The sequence below is a fragment of the Phodopus roborovskii genome, unplaced genomic scaffold (genome assembly GCF_943737965.1).
Source record: "Phodopus roborovskii unplaced genomic scaffold, PHOROB, whole genome shotgun sequence".
NCBI lineage: Eukaryota > Metazoa > Chordata > Mammalia > Rodentia > Cricetidae > Phodopus > Phodopus roborovskii.
Genome location: NW_026126424.1, coordinates 2,680,001 through 2,700,934, shown reverse-complemented (window position 1 = coordinate 2,700,934; position 20,934 = coordinate 2,680,001). Strand labels below are relative to the sequence as shown.

General features: G+C 43.9%; 1 protein-coding gene across 1 annotated transcript in view; it reads right to left on the bottom strand.

Annotated features, from left to right (window-relative positions):
- The window catches only part of Mcub (mitochondrial calcium uniporter dominant negative subunit beta), a 54,962-nt gene that overhangs the window by 7,017 nt on the left and 27,011 nt on the right, over positions 1 to 20,934 (bottom strand). The window contains 3 exon segments of the mRNA XM_051185511.1: positions 503 to 607; positions 6,485 to 6,655; positions 8,179 to 8,254. Of these exon segments, the coding sequence (XP_051041468.1) occupies positions 503 to 607; positions 6,485 to 6,655; positions 8,179 to 8,254 (352 nt within the window).

Genomic DNA, 20,934 nt, shown 5'->3' with positions numbered 1-20,934 from the left:
CCGAAAGTCCCCGTTGCTTCTTAAAGCAAATGTAAAGGGAAACAAGGTGACAGCAACTCTCCTGAGAGCTGTAAGGACTGAGCACAGTCTGCAGCCATACTACCTTGACTGTTTGCAGTTTGGTCTGTCTTGGGAACTAAGCAGGGTCAGTTCTGGATGGGAGACTGAGCTCGCAGGGCAAACTGTGGCTTTCAATGTTGAGGAGAATGGCTGAGAATCACAACTTGCCTGCTTGTCCTTGAAAATTTGTGGGAGGCCCTTTACGTGAAACACTTGAGATCTGGAAACCCCAGGGGGTTCAGGTGTCATGCCCATGCCTTTGAGAGCTCTGCCCTGTTACCATGGTAAAAATCAGGGGAAATCACCCTCCTGCTTCTGGTAGGAGGAGATGGCCATTCTGTAATATGTCAGGCAACTTTTCTCAAAGCAAAGCTAAGTTTCTTTGCTCTCTGTAAAGCCCCCATTAAAGAAAAGTTAAGATGGCTGGAGGGCCGTTGCTTACCTTTCTTGTGACACTGAACATCATACACTACTTTGTTAATGGCGAGCTTAAAATCTTGCATTAGCAAAGTGTCCATCAGCGTTGAGGTTGGAATCTCACTGCCATCTGAAAAAAAAATACAGAACCACGTCTACTTTGAAGCAGCAGGTGCCATGTCCCAACACATAAAAACCAAGACTCAGGTTTGTAGGGTACCGTCATAGACATTCGCTGTCTTTCTCACCAAGGGAGTTTTCTCCAGTTGCTTTATTACCTCCCAGTCCTCTGGACCACATGTAACAGGCAGGCACCCCTCTCCCACTGTGCCAGACGGACTAGAACCCAGACCAATGACTGTGGTTAAAATGGTCTGCAAAGGTTCCAGGAGGAGGGAGTTCCACAGCACTGTCTAGGTTGACCTTGCTGCCGTCTGGAGCTGCAGCCTTCATGATGGCCCTTAGCAGGCCTGGGCTGTTGCCCTGTATTGTTTTGCAGTATGCTTCAAGCACACAAACCCATCAGCCTGGAAGGTGGAATGTGAGGACTGGAGCCCCCACAGACAGCTGTCAGAGCCAGGAATGTACCTGGCATCCTTGACATTCCCTTGAGATAAACCAGACCCACTCTGGTATAGATGAAATCACTTTGTGGGTGTGGACTACTATTACTATGCAAGCCTTTTCTGTCTGACTCATTGTGGAGATGTCTTCTTTTTCTTCTTTGAGATAGGGCATGTCCTAGTTAGGTTTCTGTCACTGTGAAAAACCACTGGACATTTGGAGGAAAGGGTTTATTTGGCACGTAGTGTATAGTCCACCATTGGGGAAAGCCAAGGCAGAAACCAAAGCAGAGACCACAGAGGAGCACTGCCTACCGGTTTGTTCTTCATGGCCTTTCCACCTTGCTTTCTTGTACAAGCTAGAATGACCTATATAGTGGGCTGGGCCCTTCCACACTGATAGTTAATCAAGAAGATGCTCCACAGATATGTTGTCTTAGTTACTGATCCACTGCTGTGAGTGGATACCGTGACCATGGAAACTTTTTAAAGAAACCATTTAGTTAGGGGACTCGCTTACAGTTACAGAGGGTTATTCCATGATCATCGTGGCAGGGAGTGAGTGACAAGCAGGCAGAGCTTTGGAGCAGTAGATGAGAGCTCACATCTGATCCACAAGTTCCAGACAGAGAGGAAGAGACACTGGGCTTAGCAGGGCAATCTCAAAGCCGGCCTCCAATAACACTGGTCTCCAACAAGCTCACACCTCCTCATCCCTCCAAGTGGTTCCATTAACTCAGGCCCCATCATTCAAGTGTATAAATCTAGAGGGTGATGGAGATTCTCGCTTAAAACCACATGCCCATGGGCCAGTTTGAGTGAGGCAATTCTTCAACTGAGAGGCCCTCATTCCTAAATCAAATTGACAAAACAGCAACAAAAGAAAATCGAACATCCTAGTCAGCACGGGGCTTCATATAGCCTGAGCTAGCTATTATAGCTGCTTGCAGCTAAGTCTGTGTTGGTGTGTATGTGTGTGTGTGTGTGTGTGTGTGTGTGTGTGTGTGTGTGTGTGTAGGCGGTGACATTTTTGATTGGTACTTAGTAGCCGAAGCTGGACATAGCGGCATACACATTTGATCCCAGCATCCAGGAGGCAGAGGCAGGCAGATATCTGAGTTGAAGGCAAGCCTAGTCCATATAGTGAGTTCCAGGCCATCCAGGGCTACGCAATGAGACCTTGGCTCAAACAAAACAAACTTCAGTCCATGTCTTAGGTATGGTTTCTATTGATATGAAGAGACACCATGACCACAACTCTTACAAGAAAAACAGAGTTGGGGTGGCTCGCTTACAGTTTCAGAAGTTTAGTCCATTGTCACCATGGCAGGGAGCATGGCAACATACATGCAGACATGGTGCTGGCTACATCTTGACCAGAAGGCAACTGAGACACTGGGCGCTATCCTGAACACAGGAAACCTCAAAGCCCACCCCTACAGTGGCAGGCTTCCTCCAACAAGGCCATCCCCACTCCAGCAAAGCCACACCTCCTAATAGTGCTACTCCAGTGAAATTACGGGATAAATTAAATTCAAACTACCACAGCCCAATAGCACCCAAGAGTGCTAACCACCACTCTGGCTTTGCTCCTTTTTAGCATGGCAGGCAGGCAAAACTACAAGGAGATTGGGTGGCAGAGAGAAAAAAATAGACTTGATTAAGTCTAAAAAGTACATTGTAGTTGTGTGATTTATTTTATGAGAATGGATAGAGACCATGAAGAGAATCTAATAGCAATTTCAAATATCTCGGAGATGAAAGATTGAATTATGAGAGCTATTTGAGGGGGCAGGAAATGAAGTTAACAGCTGTAGGCAAAATTGAAATAGGAACTAGTCAAGCTACAAGAAGGGATTTAAAATTAAAATTAAAAAAAAAAGATAGTTTTAAAACAAAAACTTAGGATCGTAAACCACATAGTATCAATAAACCTGGCTTTATCATTAAAGAAACTGGTGACATCATGACCGAACTTCTACCTTACATCCAGACATGACAAATTGCTCCTTGTCAAATCTCCTCAAAGACTAAACCTGTGTCACTCTGTACGCATTTCCCAGATGTGACCTGCCCTCCTGAGTGTGTACTTCCTGAAACTTCTCCCTAACCCTTGTCTTTGCATCATCTCTGAATTCATTCTCTGAGGATCCACATTCTAGAAACACAGAGCAGAGGTCTCAGTCTGGTCACTGCAGACGTCCTCATCCTTAACCCACCAGTAATAAAGCCAACACAAGATGTTCATATAATTGAATGTTCCCTCATCCTAACTTAACCCCATCATGGCTCACTGCCAACACTATCACATGGTACCTTCTCGTCTATAGCTAATGAAGGTTCAGAGTAAAGTTACACCTTCCAACTTCCTGTCATGACAATACTATTAGCTCTGGGCCCAGCGGGCATTTCTCAGTTGCTGTCTAGCTTTGCACCTGGTAGATGTAGAAACTTGTCTCAAGACCCGGTCTTTGAATTTTCAAGCATGCAATTATAGCTACTTGGGAAACTCCTATTTCAGGGATCTTCCAGCCTTCCTGGTTTAGCACCTAGGAATAATTCAGGGATGTGGGGACTGGGGAGGAGGGGCCTGTGGGGACTGGGGAGGAGGGGTCTCCTGGAAAGTTTTGGCCTCAAGGTGCTTTGGACCACTTGGCACAGAGCCCATTTAAAAAACAAAACCTACAAAGCTTTAATGTAGGCCAGGAGCTGAGAAAGCAGTCACTGGGCAGTAAGTGGAGAGAGAGTGCTGAGCAGGGAGTCCTTTCTGTCCCTCGGAACAGCCCAAACACAATCATGTGAAACACATTCTGGAAGGTTCTGGGCCTGTGTTTCCTCCTGGCCAGGTTCTGCTTGCACATTCAGCCAACGTTGTTTCAGCTCTACAGTATCCAGTATGCTGGGGAAGTCTGCTCGACAGTGGAGCAGACCTGGCTGGCTGCCTCCTGTCTGGCGATAGCTCTACTGTTCCAGGAGGCAGAGTTAGTCTGCATTTGGCTCAGTCACTAGAATCTGGCTGTTTGGGTTCCTGTTCAGCTGGGGTGAGACCAAGTTGCCAGGAATTGGCAAATAGCAGAACCCTGGCAGGTTCAGAACACACTTTTCAAGTGCAAATTAAACACAGGCAAATCCCACACCCGAGCCCAGTTTTCTTAAACAACAAAACAGCAGAACAATGAATTCTTATCTGATGTCCAAAGTGTCATTTAAAAATTCACATTCAATGACTTCAACTAAAAGTCTCAACAAAGAATCTTCAGCTCGATTTCTAATTTCCTTGGAGGAAAAGCCTCTGATTTCCTGGCTTCCTCCTTATTTGGAGGAAAAAACCAAGGGAAACATCATCTGTTTTTATTAGCCAATTTTCACACTTCTTTTCACTCATCAAAGGCTGAAATCTCACATCGTGGTGCTGCTCAATCCAGCAGTGAGTTCTGTGTGTGCATCTCTCTGCAGCTAGATTCCCAGGGCTGGCAGGAAGTCCCCTGGATTCCCACTTCTGGGTCTGAGTTTTTTTTTTTTTTTTTTTTAAGTCCCTTGTAGCTACAAAGCAGGAAGAAAGCTCTCTTTCAAGTCCTTACAGTAACCCACTAGCCTTCCTCAACCCGCTCCCCTCACCTCTGAGAAATCCCCTCCCCGATCCCCACTGCCTCCTTTGGGAGTCTACTCCCTATATAAGGCCTCTGTCTCCAGAGTTCCGGGAAGCTGCAAGTCCCTCTCATCATCTCCAGATCCCTCTCATCAGCCCCGCCATCATCTCCTCCAGATCCCTCTCATTAACTCATCTCCAGATCTCTCTCTCTCACCCCCCCCCACCATCTCCTCCAGATCCCTCTCATCAGCCTCTCTCTCCAGGGTTTCTCTGTGTAGCCCAGGCTGACCTCAAACTCACACAGATCTGCCTGTCTCTGCCTCCCGAGTCCTGGGAGACTCCAGGTTGCCCTTCTAACTCCAAGCCCTATTGTTTCCTCCAGGTCCCTCTCATGGTCTCTGGGCCTCTGTCTTCTCCTTCAGATCCCTCTAGTCATCTCCAAGCATCACTGTCTCCAAGTCCCCACCTCCCATCCTCTTCCCCAGATTCTTCTCATCTTGTCTAGATCTTTACTCAGATGTGACCTTGGATACTTACCAATGATCCTTACCCTACTTTCCTCCATTAATGTTTACTAGTGAACATGCTGCATCATTATCACTTTATTTTGTTTCTTTTTCCTCCTAAAATATAAGTTCTAGTAAGGGCAGGAGCTTTTATTTCTCTGGTTCTCTGTTCTGTCTCTAGCCTCAACAACAAGGCCCGGTATTATTAGATGCTAACAAATATTTGTTAGATGAATAAAAATTCTTTAATCTCTATATTTCCATTTTTCTTCATCTATCCCCCTTAGTTGTTTCTTAGCTTGGTTAGAGAAAAAAAAAAAAAAACGTTTACTTATTTTTCTTTCTTTTTCAGATTTGATTTTTATTTTTAATTATGTGCCTATGTGTTTATGTTTGTGCATATAACTACAATGCTTCTGCAGGCCAGGAGAGGGCGGCAGATGCCCTGGGGGTGGAGTTTCCGGGCTCTGTGCCAGGCTCACTGTGGGTGTTGGAATACCACTCTTCATGGCTGAGTCATTTCCCAGCCCCTGCTTATTTGTTTTCAGAAACAACAGTAATCATCAACTTTTAAATAAGATTACATAGAGCTTTTAAATAATGATAAACTATTGATGTACCAATGACCTTTAAATATTGAACTGAGATAATTCCTTATGCAATCTTAGGGGCAGTTCTTAGGAAAATATACATTTTAATATCAGGAGATATAGATAATCATTTAGGTATTTAAGCATGTGATATGGATTTTATATTATCAGAGCATATGTATATTTTCCTAAAAACTGATTCTATGAAAACAATCCATAACTATAATCGCTTTATAATAAAGATTAATTTACTCCCTCTGCATTTTCTTCTGCTTATTTTAAATGTAGAAAATATATTTTATTCCCATTATTCAAAGTTTGCTGAAACTGCACACTGATGCCATTGTATTAATTCTTTTCATAGGAAAAGGTCTCTGGTTGTTTACAAAACGAATGACTGAAACTTACACTAAAATTATCCAATCTTCTTCTATTTAATAGAACTAGGATGCTTCTTTCTGTTTGCGTTGTTTTATGTTAAGACACTGTCTCGGTACATAGTCCAGCCTAGCTTTGAACTCTCAATCTTCCTGTCTCAGTTTCTCCAGTGTTTGGATTCTAGGCATGCATGACTGTACTGATACTGAGTTATTGTCTTCATAGTACTGGTATGTAAAAGGGAGGGGCCCCACAAAGGGTAGCCATTGGCCATGTAATGAATGACTTAATGTTTTAGGAGAGTAAATAACCAAAACACCTGTGGAAGGGAAGAGCGAGCAGGCTAGAGGCAGAGTTCTAAGATGCACAGACACTCACCTGCTGTGATGATGGCCGCAGTTTTGATGCCTTTGTCTTCATTTTGTAAGTCCTGAAGGAACGAGCCTACTGTTGACAACATGGGCTTGACTACAAACTGACAGCGCTCCTTCCTGGATGGCAGAGTGAGTGTTACCAAGGGAAGACCATGTCTATAATTAACTGTTATTTCTGTTAAGACAAAAATGTCGTAAAATATGAACATGTAGGGCATAACCTTAAAACTTCAAAGTGCAAGAATTTATCAGAGCTAGAGAGATGGCTCAGTGGGTAACACCACTGGCTGCTTCTGTAGATGACCCGGGTTCGGTTCCCTGTACCCTCATGGCAGCTCACAAGGTCTGTAACTGTAGTTTCAGGATAGCCAATGGCTCTTTTGATCTCTGTGGACTCCTGCATGCATGTGGCAGATGTAAATACATCCATGCAGGCACACACACGTACACATAAAATAAGTATTTTAAAACGAGATAAAATTAAACACAGGAGCCGGGCAGTGGTGGCACATGTCTTTAATTCCAGCACTTGGAAGGCAGAGGCAGGTGGATCTCTGAGTTCAAGACCAGCCTGATCTATAGAGTGAGTTCTAGGTCAGGCTCCAAAGTGACACAGAGAAACCTTGTTTTGACAAACAAAAACCAAGCAGAAACAAGCAGAAGATAAGTAGGAGCATATGCAGTTGCATTGCTAGCCTGATCTATATAGTGAGTTGCTGAATAGCCAGGGCTACAATAGTGAGACGTTGTCTCAAAACAAACAGCACCAAAAAACCAGGACTGGCATTGACCATGAAGTGGGCTTTTAAACCTAATCAGAAAGTGAGTGATCACTCCCATAACATTCCTGCCGCTCTTCACCACTGAGCATACACTGCCAGGCCAGTGGTTATTATAGCTCCAAGGGTTCACACCTGGGAGAGACTGTCGACAAGGGCTCTCCCCCTGTCTGTAATCAGAGCTACTGGCTGGCCAGGAGAGATGAGGCTCCCGGTTTGGTGATGAGCTTCATTTCTCCATGTCCTGTGACTCAAGCATGTGCTGTCTTCAGCAGTAGGGTCTCACCATCAAGTTCTAGAGGGTAAGCAAGAGCAATGGTAACAGCCTATAATGTCAGTGGTAGGGGGCAGATTCAAGAAAAGTGACTCATACCCAGCACTGGGTTTTTGATTGATAGATAGCCCACGGAGACCTGGAGAGGCAACCCCCTTTCACCCCTATTATAAGGTAAAGTAATGCAATGCTCGTGCTTTTATACGCCATTCATAAATCTGGGAATCCTTATAAAATCTGTATCACCCATATGGTATCTGCAGTGTGCCACAGTTTGCCATTACGTACATTACAGGCCTACTATTCTCTAACAGGTTGCTGTAGCTTCTCCTGCTTGGCATCAGAATCATCTGCCCAGTGTCTTCACAGGTAAGGAGTTCAGATCCTGAGGGCAGAAACTCACTCATCTTCATCTCCAGTGTCCGAAGGTCACTTGGTAAAGTTTGCCAAAAGGCATCACCAGATATGGTATACTAACAGAAGAGTTTGCAAGAAACCAAATACAACCAGTAGGTGGCGCTGGGTAGGGTGGGGAGGAGTGGGGTGGGGTGGGCAGTCTGTTCAGCTCAAGACTGTATCTCCCACTTTGTTTGGAAGAATGGAAATACATTAGTCCAAAAATCAAAGAAGTGATAAGAAACTTACCATCAGGTGGCATCACTGTTCCATAGTGGCAGGCTTGGTAGTATTTTGGATTTCCACACAGTTTCATATATAAAACCTGTAAGAAATATTGTCTTTTTTAAAACAAACAAACAAACCACAGTGAGAAAGCTAAAAGACAGAAGAGTCTTTGTCAGCTTATAGGACAGGCATAGTGACATGTGAACTTTGCATGTGTGCCCCACACAGGCATGGTGACATGTGAACTCTGCGTGTGTGTCCCACAGAGGCTGGGTGTGGTAGTCTGAATGAGAATGGCCCATGGGCTCATAGAGAAATGCTTGATGGGCAGTTGGTGAAACTGTTTAAAAGGGACTAGGGGGTGTGGCCTTGCTGGGGTAGATGTGGCTTTATTGGAGGAGGTGTGACACCGGATGGGCTTTGAGGTTGCAAAAGCCAGGCCCAGGCTGTCTGCCTCCGTCTTGTAGGACAGATCAGGTATAAATTCTCGTCCACTGCTCCAGCGCAGCCTGCCTGCCATTGCGCACCCCAGCACGATGGTCGTGGTCTAACCTTCTGACACCGTAAGCAATGTTCCCTTTTACAAGCTGTCTCTTCACAGCAATAAAACAGTGACTAAGACACCAGGTGTTCAACACATCACAGGCAACGAGCTGCACCAAGCATCCGTCATCTGTCGCATTGGTTTATGGCTGTCCATTTGAATTTTATCTCTAAAAGTATAACCTACTATCAGGACCAGAAGCAAAACAGCTAATTACTTTTTAAATTTTGGTTTTTGAGTTTCTCTCTACAGTTCTTGCTGTCCTGGAACTTTCTATGGAGATCAGGGTGGCCTCAGACTCACAGGTCCACCTGCCTCTGTCTTTCACGTGTGGTATTAAAGACATATGCCACTGTGCCTAGCATTTACTCCTTAAAGTGGATATTCTTCAATGAATAAGCATGCATAGGAGCTCTCCAAGTTTTATAATGAATTCTACAATGCTATTGCTTTTGCTGAAATGAAACAAAATTAAGGAAACACATATACACATTGCAGAAATATGAAGTCTCAGTCAAATAGTTCATTAAACCCACGTAGTGATTCAAACACTTCTCTGTGCACAAATAAAGGTAGAAGAGCAAGCTGCCTGTCAACAGCCCGGCCCCCTGCAACCCTACAACCCACAGCACTCACAGTTTGGGGCGGAGTGTGTGCTCCATCTTTACCTGAGGTCAATTCTGTGGCAGAGTCTGTACAGACTAATGAAAGTGTATATACAGCAAACAACCATCCTCAATCTTATCAACATTGTGTGTGTGTGTGTGTATGTGTGCACACGTGCGCGCACACGCGTGTGTACCTGAGCATTTGAGTGCCTGTGTATGCCCATGTGTGTATATATACATGCTAAACGCCTGACTTTCCCTTCAAAAATTCTTTAGATTTGCTTATTTTTATTTTATGTGCCTGGATGTTTTGCTTGCTCATATGTCTATGTACCACATATATGCCTGATGCCATTTGGATCCTAGGAGTCAAACCCAGGTTCTCTGGAAGGGCAGGCAGCACTCTCAATCAACTTGCCAGCCCCTTGAACAGTGAGTTCAAGGTTGTCATAGTAAGACCCTATCTCAAAACAATAGCACAATGGTAGAAATATTTACTATGTATTCATATATAATTTAAACTTTATATACTGTTCTGTGTATCTGTATGGGGGATAGGTGTGTGTGTGTGTATGTGCACATGTGTGTATGTGCGCATGCGTGCGTGTGTGCATGTGTGTGCATGTGTGTGTGTGCACCTGTACATTCTGAGAGAGACTGACTGTATGCAGGAAAATGCCCAATAACAACATTTAGACCTTGCCTGGCTCTAGCGGACCATGAAAAGGATGGAACCCTGTGACCGGAAATCAGAACAGGGCTTTCCTATAGAAGGGATGTTTGTAAAGAGTGGACCCCGGAAGGAGTTAGCCTAATTTGCAAAACCAAAGTCAGCCAGAGGAGCAGTTTATATTTAAGCTTCTTAGTCGAAAGGCAGCAGTGAAATATTAGTGCAGAAAAGTAAAAACAGCATGTTTCCAATAGAAGCCTTTTTAGGACGCATGAATCACGGTGCCTCTCGCAGCCTGCCTGGGACACTAGTCTCAGCACGAGTACAAAATCTGCCCTCACCACACCCACAAGAATGCGACTCTTTTGAGGGTCGCTCAGTTCTATTTCACACGTATCATTAGATCATGTGGTTCACTTTTAACACGATTTAAGATACAAGCTAGAAACTGGCTTAAAAAACATCTTGGTTGCTACTGACATCTGGCTGCTGAGAATTATCAAATTGCCTTTGAAAAATGAATTATGATTCTTTGAGAATTAGAAAAGGGGTTGGGGTGTAGAGGTGTCATTCAGTGGGAGAGCAACTGCCTGACGTGCATAAGGACCTGAGTTCAAATCCCCAAAATGAATAATTAAAACAAATATGCTCAAGGTATGAAAGCAATACCAAAATATAGACACATAACATTTTTAAAAACCAATAACCACTATACACAATCAAATTTATAGAACTATCATATCTATTATTTCAAACAAAGTATTTTATCTATCATATAATTCAGAACCTTCATATTTGTATCTAGCATACAAATAGTGTATAGTTATATCCATTTATTCAAATCAGTCCACAAGGGTTAACCGCAAGTTTTAAATACAGCAGATGTGCATAAAGACCTCTTTGCATGGTAAATGAGATAACTCCATATTGGGAAACAAAGAGAAGTTATATAAAGGTAATGTTTTCTGGTTCCTTTAGCAATCACATAATTCTAAACTAATATGCACCCTGTGTGGTAAACCTGGATGAGACAGATTCCTTCAGTACAAATCTGAATACACAGAGAAATAATAAATAAACTGTAGTGAATAGTGACTGTACATGTAATGTCATCTGGGTAACAACCTAGTCATCTAATATTTACTAAGGAATTGCTACATGCTGAGTGACTACCCAGTCTTCAAAACTTCTGCCATCAAACTAACCATTCCAGCCTGATTTTTTTCCTGTTTGTATCTCTTATTTTTTTATTTCATATATATATATATTTTTTTCTTATTTTACATATCGATCCCAGTTCCCTCTCCCTCCCTCCCATGCCCCCTGACCCCCCTCCCATCCCTTCCCCCCCACTCCACAGGGAGGGTGATGCCTTCCAGGAGGGATCATCAAAATCTGTCAAGTCATTTGGAGTAGGGACTAGGCCCTCCCTCCTGCCTCTAGGTTAAGGGAGTATCCCTCCATGGGGGATGTGCTCCCAAAGTCCTTTTGTACAACAAGGATACATCCTGGTCCCACTGTCCGAGGTCCCTTAGACTGCCCAGGCCTTCTAGCTGAGACCCATGTTCAGAGGGCCTGAGTCAGTCCAATACTGGATTCCCAGCTATGAGTCTGGGGGCCCATTAGCTCCTCTTTGTTCAGGTCAGCTGTCTCTATGGGTTTCTGCAGCCTGGCCTTGACCCCTTTTCTTATCACTCCTCCCTCTCTGCAACTGGATTCCAGGAGTTCTCCAGCCTGATTTTTTATTGTTACTATGGAAGACACTCTTTTAGATCCTTAAGGTCTAATATAGTTCACTGGAACTTTGTTATGAGCCCAGCCCCTCCTGCCACCCAAGGACTTCTCCGTCCTGAATATTTCTCAATTACAGTTTCCCATGGATGGGCAAAGCATGGTCACGCTTCTCTCCCGCCTTCTTCCATGCCCTCCTTCTTCTTTGCCTTCAAAAGGCTGACTACATTTACCTCTCTCTCCTCACCCTATTCATTCCCTACCCACTGCAGCCTGGCTCACCCTCAGATGGCGCTGATCTCTTCCTTAGTACATCCCACTGAAAACTTAATTATCACTGGCTTTGCAGAAGGCTTAGTCACTTCTCCTCCTCACCCTTCCCCCCTGAAATGTCCCTGCCTCCCATAACTCCATACTTCCTCAGAGCTCTGGCTACACATTTCCAGTCTAAGACAAGCGTCTTAGAGTTTCTGTTGCTGTGAAGAGACACCATGACCACAGCAACTCTTTCAAAGGAAAACATTTAGTTGGGGCTAGCTTACATTTTCAGACATTTAGTCCATTATCATCATGGCTTGAAACATGGCGGCAAGTAGAAGATGGTGATGGAGAAGGAGCCTAGAGCTCCACATCTTGATCCACAGGCAGCACAAGAGTATGTCCCACACTGGGTGTAGCTCAAAGCTCACCCCCACAGTGACACACTTCCTCCAATAAGGCCACATCTTCTAACAGTGCCACTCCCTATGGGCCAAGCATTCAAATGCGTGAGTCTATGGGGGCCGCTCCTATTCAAGCCACCACATTCCCTTTCTTGTCTTTCAAGTGTCAGTATTTTGCAGAGTTCCATGAGAAGCAACCTGTTCCTCTTACTCAATGAACATGAACTCCAGCTTCTTTCTGCTCACATAGTCCCAACTGAATGGCCTCACACAGCATCTACAGTCTGGAGCCTCTTTCTGTGTACACATGGCTGGAACTGTCTGAGGTATCTGTCCAGTTCACACATTCTCCCATCTTCCAAAACTCCCCTTGAAGATGCTAGGCTTCCCTAAGACATGTCTGTGCCATGCAACTGCCTGTTCCAAACTGGGCCACTGAGATTCCAATCACAGGAATCTGACTTGAGCCTAAGAATATGTTCAAATGGTGACTCTACATGCTGCTGCGGAGAACATTCGCAACCTTTTGGGAGAGCTAGCAATATGCCTCTAAATATACAAAGTCCTTATGACCCAGCAATACTATCCCCAGTGTAAGCCAAGAAAAAGAAATCATTGTGATGACAGATACAGAATATATCACACAGTATATATATGTGTGTGTGTGTGTGTGTGTGTTCTATATATCAGGTGTATCTAAGGTTTTTGGTTTTTTTGAGACAGGGTTTCTTTGTGTAGCTTTGGATGCTGTCCTGGAACTCGCTCTATAGACCAGACTGTCCTCAAACTCACAGAGATCTGCCTGCCTCTGCCTCCCGAGTGCTGGGATTAAAGGCATGTGCCACCGATGCCCAGCATGATGAGATTGAAAAACTGGACAGTGGTGGCACAGACCTTTAATACTATCACTTGGGAGGCAGAGGGATCTCTGTTTGAGTTCCAGGCCAGCCTGACCTACAGAGTGAAGTTCAGGACAGCCAGAGCTACACAGAGAAACTCTGTCTTGAAAATAAAGACAAAAACTAAAAACCAACAACAAAAGAAAAACTGAAAAGTACACAAATCATTAGTACAATGAAAAAAATCTTGATAAATTTTATTTATATTATTATATATTTGTATATTATATACATTAATAAAACAGTGATTTAATCACATACCGTAATATGAAGCAACAAAAATAAATGTAAAAGATTATAGTCAGTAAAATTCCATTTAAAAACAAAGAGGAAAGTACTCTATAATGTGATAAGACAGGAGAATGGCTATACTTCAGACTGGGTATATTGAAGCTTCTAGAATGTCTCTGATCCTTCTAGCTCTGGCTTCATTTTAAAGCCCATTAAGCTTTCCATAAAACCACACAGCTCCTATGTGAACACTGATCTTCAAGATTCTCAGATTGGGACTGGCTCTAACACTTGACTGGAATGTTCCTTTGTGATGCTGTTTCTAATAGCTGGGGTAGGAGATGAAAAATGTGTGAAGGAAATTTGTGTTAATGAAAAGAAAAAAGCATAACAAGACACCAGGAAGGAATGATTTGCATGGGATCAAGATGAGAACATGGACCAGTTCTGGGTGACCCACGTCTATCGCTGCCACCAATGACCGGGAACAAGGGAGCGACACTGAGGTCTGGCCCGCGACACTGAGGTCTGGCCCGATGGTGCTGACAGTCATCTTTTGTGCTTTGATGCTGAGAGGCAAGAGGCCATGTGGGGTAACACAGTCCACTCCCGTCAGCCTGCAAACCAGCACCTAATGCTTCACGTTTATTCCCCCACAGACATACACACACACACACACACACACACACACACACAGTTAAGTTATTTTTAAATTTAGAAGCAATCTTGTTTTACACAACAGTCCCTCCCCCTCCATTCCCTTTCCCTCCCACCCTTCCATGCCCCTCACCCACTCCCCAAGGAGAGTGAGGCCTTCCATGCGGGATTATCAAAGTCTGTCACATCATTTAGGACCTAGGCCTTCCTCCATGTATCTGGGCTGAGAGAGTATCCCTCCATAGGGAATGGGCTCCCGAAGTCCATTTGTGCACTAGGGATAAATACTGGTTCCACTGTCAGAGGCCACATAGACTGCCCAGGCCTCCTAGCTGGCACCGGCATTCAAAGGGCTTGGTTTAGTCCAATGCTGGTTCCCCAGCTTTACGGTCCCTATGCTCTCATTAGGTCAGCTCAGCTGTCTCTGTGGGTTTCTCCAGTACGGTCTTGACACCTTTGCACATCACTCCTCCCTCTCTACAACTGGATTCCAGGAGTTCCACTCAGTGCTTAACTGTGGGTGTCTGCTTCTGCTTCTATCATCTACTGGATGAAAGCTCATGTTTGTCTTTCTGTAACTGTGCTACCTCACTCAAGATGATCAATAAGTTCTTTTTTAAACATCCTTATAAAATATTTTAAAATAAAAATTTGAAATACGTTGAAAAAAATGAGAAACAAAAGACTTCAATTGAATGTTGTGAAACTTTGTTTTTAATACATATTTCTTCACCTTCGTCAATTTTGCTCTGAATTTATAATTTTGTATTTCAATTTGGACCATCTTTTCCTAAAATATAATGCACATATTCAGACCAAATATCCATTCCTGTTCACTTCTAGCTTTGAACCTTCTACCTTATTGTCTGTATTATAATGTCATCATCATTAGTTCAGCATATCAGCCTCCAGACCTGCCGTTCACTAGGCTGCCATGCCTGATACCTAGTGAAGAATGTAATGATATTAAATCTGACCTTCGCAGAAGACTGAGAAGGAATGAAAGAAACATTTAAAGCTTCTCCAAGTCTCTTCTGAAAATACACCTATGGCAAGATGTTCCTTGAGGTCTACCGTATCCAAGAATTTTCTTGGGAGGAAAAGGAATATAAGCAATAGATATGAAGACCTGCTTTAACATACAACAGAAGTCGTGTGTTGTTGTTGTTAAGGTGGGTTCACTGAAACCATACTGTGCAAACTAATAGCCACCCCATTACACAATGGCTGAGTAAATATGAAGATGGTGTGTTGTTCAGATCCACTGGGAAAGGCCAAAGATTTAGGCTCAACTAGAATTTAGATTAAAAATGAATTTATTTCTACTGCTAGAAGAAGGAAGACAAACAGCATGCCACGGAGAGGGATGGGGTTTTATTCTCCATGGAGAGATACTCTCTCTCAGTCTAGATATATGGGGGGGATAGGCCCCACTCCAAATGATGTGACAGACTTGATAATCCCTCATGGAAGGCCTCACCCTCCTTGAGGAGTATGAAGAGTAGATGGGGGGGGGTCGGTGGGGAGCATGGGAGGATGGGAGGGAGAGGGAACTGGGATTGATATGTAAAACAAGATTGTTTCTAAATTAAATACAAATTTATATTTAAAAAAGATGGGGTTTTAAAGGAAGATATCAGAAAGGTGTATATTACAACTCCATGGACTCCACAGCTGGGCAGGAACATTGTTTTACTCCTGTTGGTTGTTTTTTTTCTTCCCTGCAATATAGTAATAAAAAGACCATTCCATCCCTTTCTCACAGCCATAAGCATGTTTTACAGAAACAAAGGCAGCTGTTAATACCTCACAGCCTACTATCCTGTTCTTACCTCACCTGCAGGCCACTAGGATCTCCCAGGCATCCCAGAGCAAGAGGTAAATGGCCTTAAAGGATGCCTGGCTCCATATTAAGTCTCTTTAGCTACCACAGGGTCTGAGCCCTCTAATGATTGGGATAGAACAGTTCATTTCTGGGCAGGCAATAGAACAGTGCCATCAGGTCAGGGCTGGCTCACACATCCTCACATTGACAATGCCTTGTAGGAGCACAACAGGGACAGAAGGACATCAGAGTCCTCAGACAGACAGCTGGCAAGCCGGCACGACCTCAGATGTTTAAAGAATAGAAAGAGTAAGTAGTTGCTAAGTGAGGGATAGGTAACACATACACCATCCCTGGGTGGAGAAAAGCTGTTGACAAGATAGTGTCACTGTACTGAGCCATAGAAGACAGTGGAAGGTCATGGAGAAGAAGATACACAGAGACAGAAGCTGGAAGCAGATGTTCACTATGAGGAGATGCAGAGGAGAGAAATGACGGCCATGATGAGGGCACAGATAAAATAAGACATGGCTGAGTTTAATTTCAATCGAGCATGGGTCAAACTAGCATCATCAGGGGATGGGGATGTTCATTTTCTGGGGTGTGGTATCACCCTGCAGCCCTGACTGGCTTGGGACTCCATGTGTTGACTCCACAGAGATCCACCTTCTGCCTCCCAGTGCTGAGACCAAAGGGACACACCACCGTGCCTGGCCAGAAAACAGTACATCCTTTAACTGTAGGAACTCACTGTTTTTCAGAGGAAACCTTGCAATATTTAGATTGAACTTTGAGTTTTGTAAGATGTAAAGTTCATTTTAAAGAGATAAAAGATTAAGGGGCTTTATAAAAGAAAATGTCAAGCAACCAGTGGAGAGGCCCCTGTGGGGGACCTGAGGATCCCAGCAGGGGGTGAGGGGTGAGTGGGGGTTCAGGGGGTGGGGGCGGCCAACTGAGAATCTTTGGACAACTGAGCTCACCCCTCACAGCATCGCAGGAGACAAAGACAGAGCCACCCAGCCCACTGCTCCACATTCCTGCGTCACAGAACCCCACCAATCAACCTCCAGAAGCCCTTCTTGAGATGACCACTGGGCCTCGGTACCAAGCAAGATTGGAGTACTAGACAGAGTTCACAGGGGGAAAGGGATAGCTTGTTTAGCTGAAAAATAAGCAACTCCCAAAGAAAAGCTTAGGACACTCCTTTTAACCTGATTAAATAATAAAAGGAGAAGCAACTGGTATCTATCACTTACCACAGCCCTCCCCCTCCTCTGGCAAAGTCCAACACTGTCAGCTGGCAATAGAAGATTGTTTCCAGAGTCCACAAAGCAGGCTTGCAGAAGAGACACCACAGGCAACTGGCATGTACCCCTGAAGAAGCCAGACTTCGTCTCCTTCACCCACTGTGTCTGCCCTGGGTATCCATTCACTACTCATTATCATATGTGCTATACATGCTGTAGCCACTCACTTCCACGCTATTATGTAACTTATTTTCTAGGTGAAAATGAACCATAGTGCACTGAAGAAATTTGACACTCATTTCTAGTTCCCTGATTCTGGGGCAGGGATGTAAAAGACATAGTTATGGAATAATGGAGTTCCCAGCATACCACTAAAGATGAGGATCATAAATTAGAAATGCATTTGTCATCAATAGCCGTGAACCCAGAGCTGGTCGTGTGTGTGTGTGTGTGTGCGTGTGTGTGTGTGTGTGTGCGTGTGTGTGTGTGTGTATGTGCGTGCGCGCGTGCGCGAGCGCATGTGTGCATTCAGTGACCCACTGAGCAGAAACCTCTCACACAACTTCCTCTATGACAGATTATGGTACATAGGTCCTGCACCTGAGGTGCCATTGACCTCCATATCCAGAGACTGAATATTGAGACAGACAAACCGAAGAAGAGCATAAACTATTGAGTAAAAGACTCAAAGGGATTCTAGATGCCTTCTGTGAAACGGTGCATTCAGGACCTCTCCAGGTAAGACATTTTCTCTGATAGGAGACCTAAGAAAGCCAACAGATAAAGGGGGCGGAACAGGCTGGAATTCAACACGACACATACATGACAAGACACACAGATGACACACAGACTTATGCAGCTGCAACTCTATCACCTGACTGAAAATAACTCCCAAGTAGGAAAGATGTCCTGTGCTATCCTGATTAAATAAAAAAAAAAAAAAAAAAAAAAAAAAAAAAGTAGAGCACAGTCCTCAAATCAAATTTCCAGTCAACAGCCTAGGCTGAGGGAAAGTCCAACATTTCAAACTGTCTCATATAGCAACGTAAATCTCATTAGCATATATAACTAATACATGTTAATAAAAAAAAAATGTTCTCAGGGAAGGCTGAACCTTGGCTTGGGGAGATCAAGAACATGCTCTAAGTTTCTTAAGGCCCTACCTCACAGGGCCTCGGATAATTCTTCCCTAGCAAGATGGCCAAACGGTCCCTCTCACTGCTTCACACCCTGTGGCTTCCTACCTCACCACTATCTGCTTCGTTTCAGATGCCATCCCTTCATTACTTCATTATAGCCCTAACTATAGGATCAGTTTGGTTAAAAGCTAAAGGACCAGACTGTCCAGACCGAAGCCCGGGTTCCACTTGCAGGGTCTGTGTCCAGGTCTTTAACCTCTCTGGACCAACTCCTTCTCCCCCCAAGGAAATCTTATCAGTAGTCCAGCATGGGATACAGGGCTATATTGCCACTTCTTGGGAAGCTGAAGAAATATGAGCTCAGCCCTTGAGTTCAAAGCCAGCATGGGAAACATGGCAAGAATGTACCGCAAAAATGGAAGGAGAGAAAGGAAGGAAATTCCATTTAGCAGAAGGTAAAAGTTATTTTCTCTCCCAAGTCAGCCCCTAACCCTGTGTTCATCTCTGTAAATGGCCTTGTCATCTACTCAGTGTGCCATGGCTCTCCACTCTCCTCTCTCTCTCAATTATGTGCCCACACAGCCAGTGCTAGCAGCTCTGCTCCCAAACTAAAGACCAGATTAACCCAGTTTTACTTCCTCTCTTCCAGCCTCTGTGGCAAGCCAATGCCACGTGCCTTGCCTCTGCCTACTCCCAGCACCTCCCAGCGGGCTTCTTTCTTGGCTTTGGATTTTATCCTCTTCCATCCACTCCCCATAGAATAGTTACTTTGATCATCATAAAATAGGCAACAGATCTTGTTACCTTTGTTAAAAGCTCAACATCCCCTTTTGAATCAACCCCAAATCGCTGCTTCCTGGACTTGTACCTCCAGTTTCTCCTTCTTTCCCTCTGTGTCCTCAAAGGACCCGGTTTGTTTGTTTGTTTGTTTGTTTTGTTTTTTGTTTTTTCTCTTATTTCCCTTTTTCTTTTGCCTCTCCTTTTGGGTTGGGTTTATAGGTAGCCCAGGATGGCCTCAAATTCCTGATGTAGCCAAGATGATCTTGAATTCCTAATCTTTCTGCCTCATCTTCCAACTGCTAGATTATAGGCTTGCAACACGAGTCAACACCCGGGCTTTCTAATGAGTTCCATGCGTGCACTCTTAAACGCAGTTTCATCCCTGCTTGGCATTCTACACTTTCCATTCCCTATAGCTGGAAGGTCTTTCCACTGAGTCTTTGAACCACTAGCTCCTGTCATGACTCAATAGTGGCCTTGAGTGCCTTTCTTACTGATCCTGTCCTTGCCCTCTCCTGATCCATGTCTCCTACTCATTTCAAGCTGACATTAAATTACCTATGTGTTTCTTCCTAACTGACCTCTTCCCACTAAAGCTTCCAAGAAGCAAAGATTACATCTCTGTTTTCTGCCACTTTCTAGCATCTTGAGCCATGTCTGGCACATGGTAACTCTACATAAACATATTTGTGACACACCTGTAATCCCTGCGCTTGGAGACTGAGTCAGGAAAATGCTGGTTTGACTTCAGCCTGGGCTACTGAATGAGTACTATCTCTTCAAGAAAAAAAATCTATTAAATGAAAGACTTTTAAATCTACAATATGGCATCACAACTATAACTTGGTTATGAAAAATGCTCTAGCACACAAAGAGAAAGCAACTCACTTCCTGAAGTAAAAGCAAGACTAACTTCCTTCCCAAAGCATACCTTATAGTTAAGAAACCATAGAGATTTGTGCATTCCTCCTTGTCGAGGACGTCAAGGACTTGTCATTCCTTCCAAGACACTTTCAAACATGGGGCAGGAAACATTGCTCATCTTCTGTCACAGAGAAACTTGAAGAATTCAGATGCACTTTAGGGAATTTCTTAAAATTAAAAAGCTAAATGTAGAAATAATGGGAGTTGCTCCGGAGAGAAAACAGCAAGTGTTATCAGGCTTGATGGCTCACAGCTGTAGTCCCAGAGCTTTGGAAACTGAGGCAGAAGTCTGAGCCAGACTGGCCTCCAAAGAATGTTCCAGAGGGAAGGAGAACCATGATCAGACTATAGTGCATGCATTTTCTATGTAGAGAGCGAGCTTGCCAGAAAACCATAACTTGAATGAGAGAGAGAGAGAGAGAGAGAGAGAGAAAGTGCGACTATAAACCTTGAGCTACAGCAATTCCGTTGCTTTGTTCACCACATGTAGCCAAAGGACCTCCCAACATCCGTGTATCACTGCCATTTTTTCACATACCAATTCCTACGGTGTTTCCCTTTTTCTACTTATCCCTTAAAGCTTAACAAATATCCCCTCCAAAATGTTTTCATGAGAGAATAAAACGTGTTTTAATCTCAATATAAAAATGCCACAACGACACTTTAACAAGTTCAGTGGGATCTTGTGACTGCCACACAAGCACCCTGAAAATAGCATTCTCCTTGGAGACACAAATAATGAACATCCTATCTGTAATACTTCTGTCAATTTCTACTTAACTGTAAACTCTGCTTTAACTTAACAGCGGTGGACAACAACCTCCAGCCTTTCCTGCTTGGTTATTTCTTCGACTTTAGCT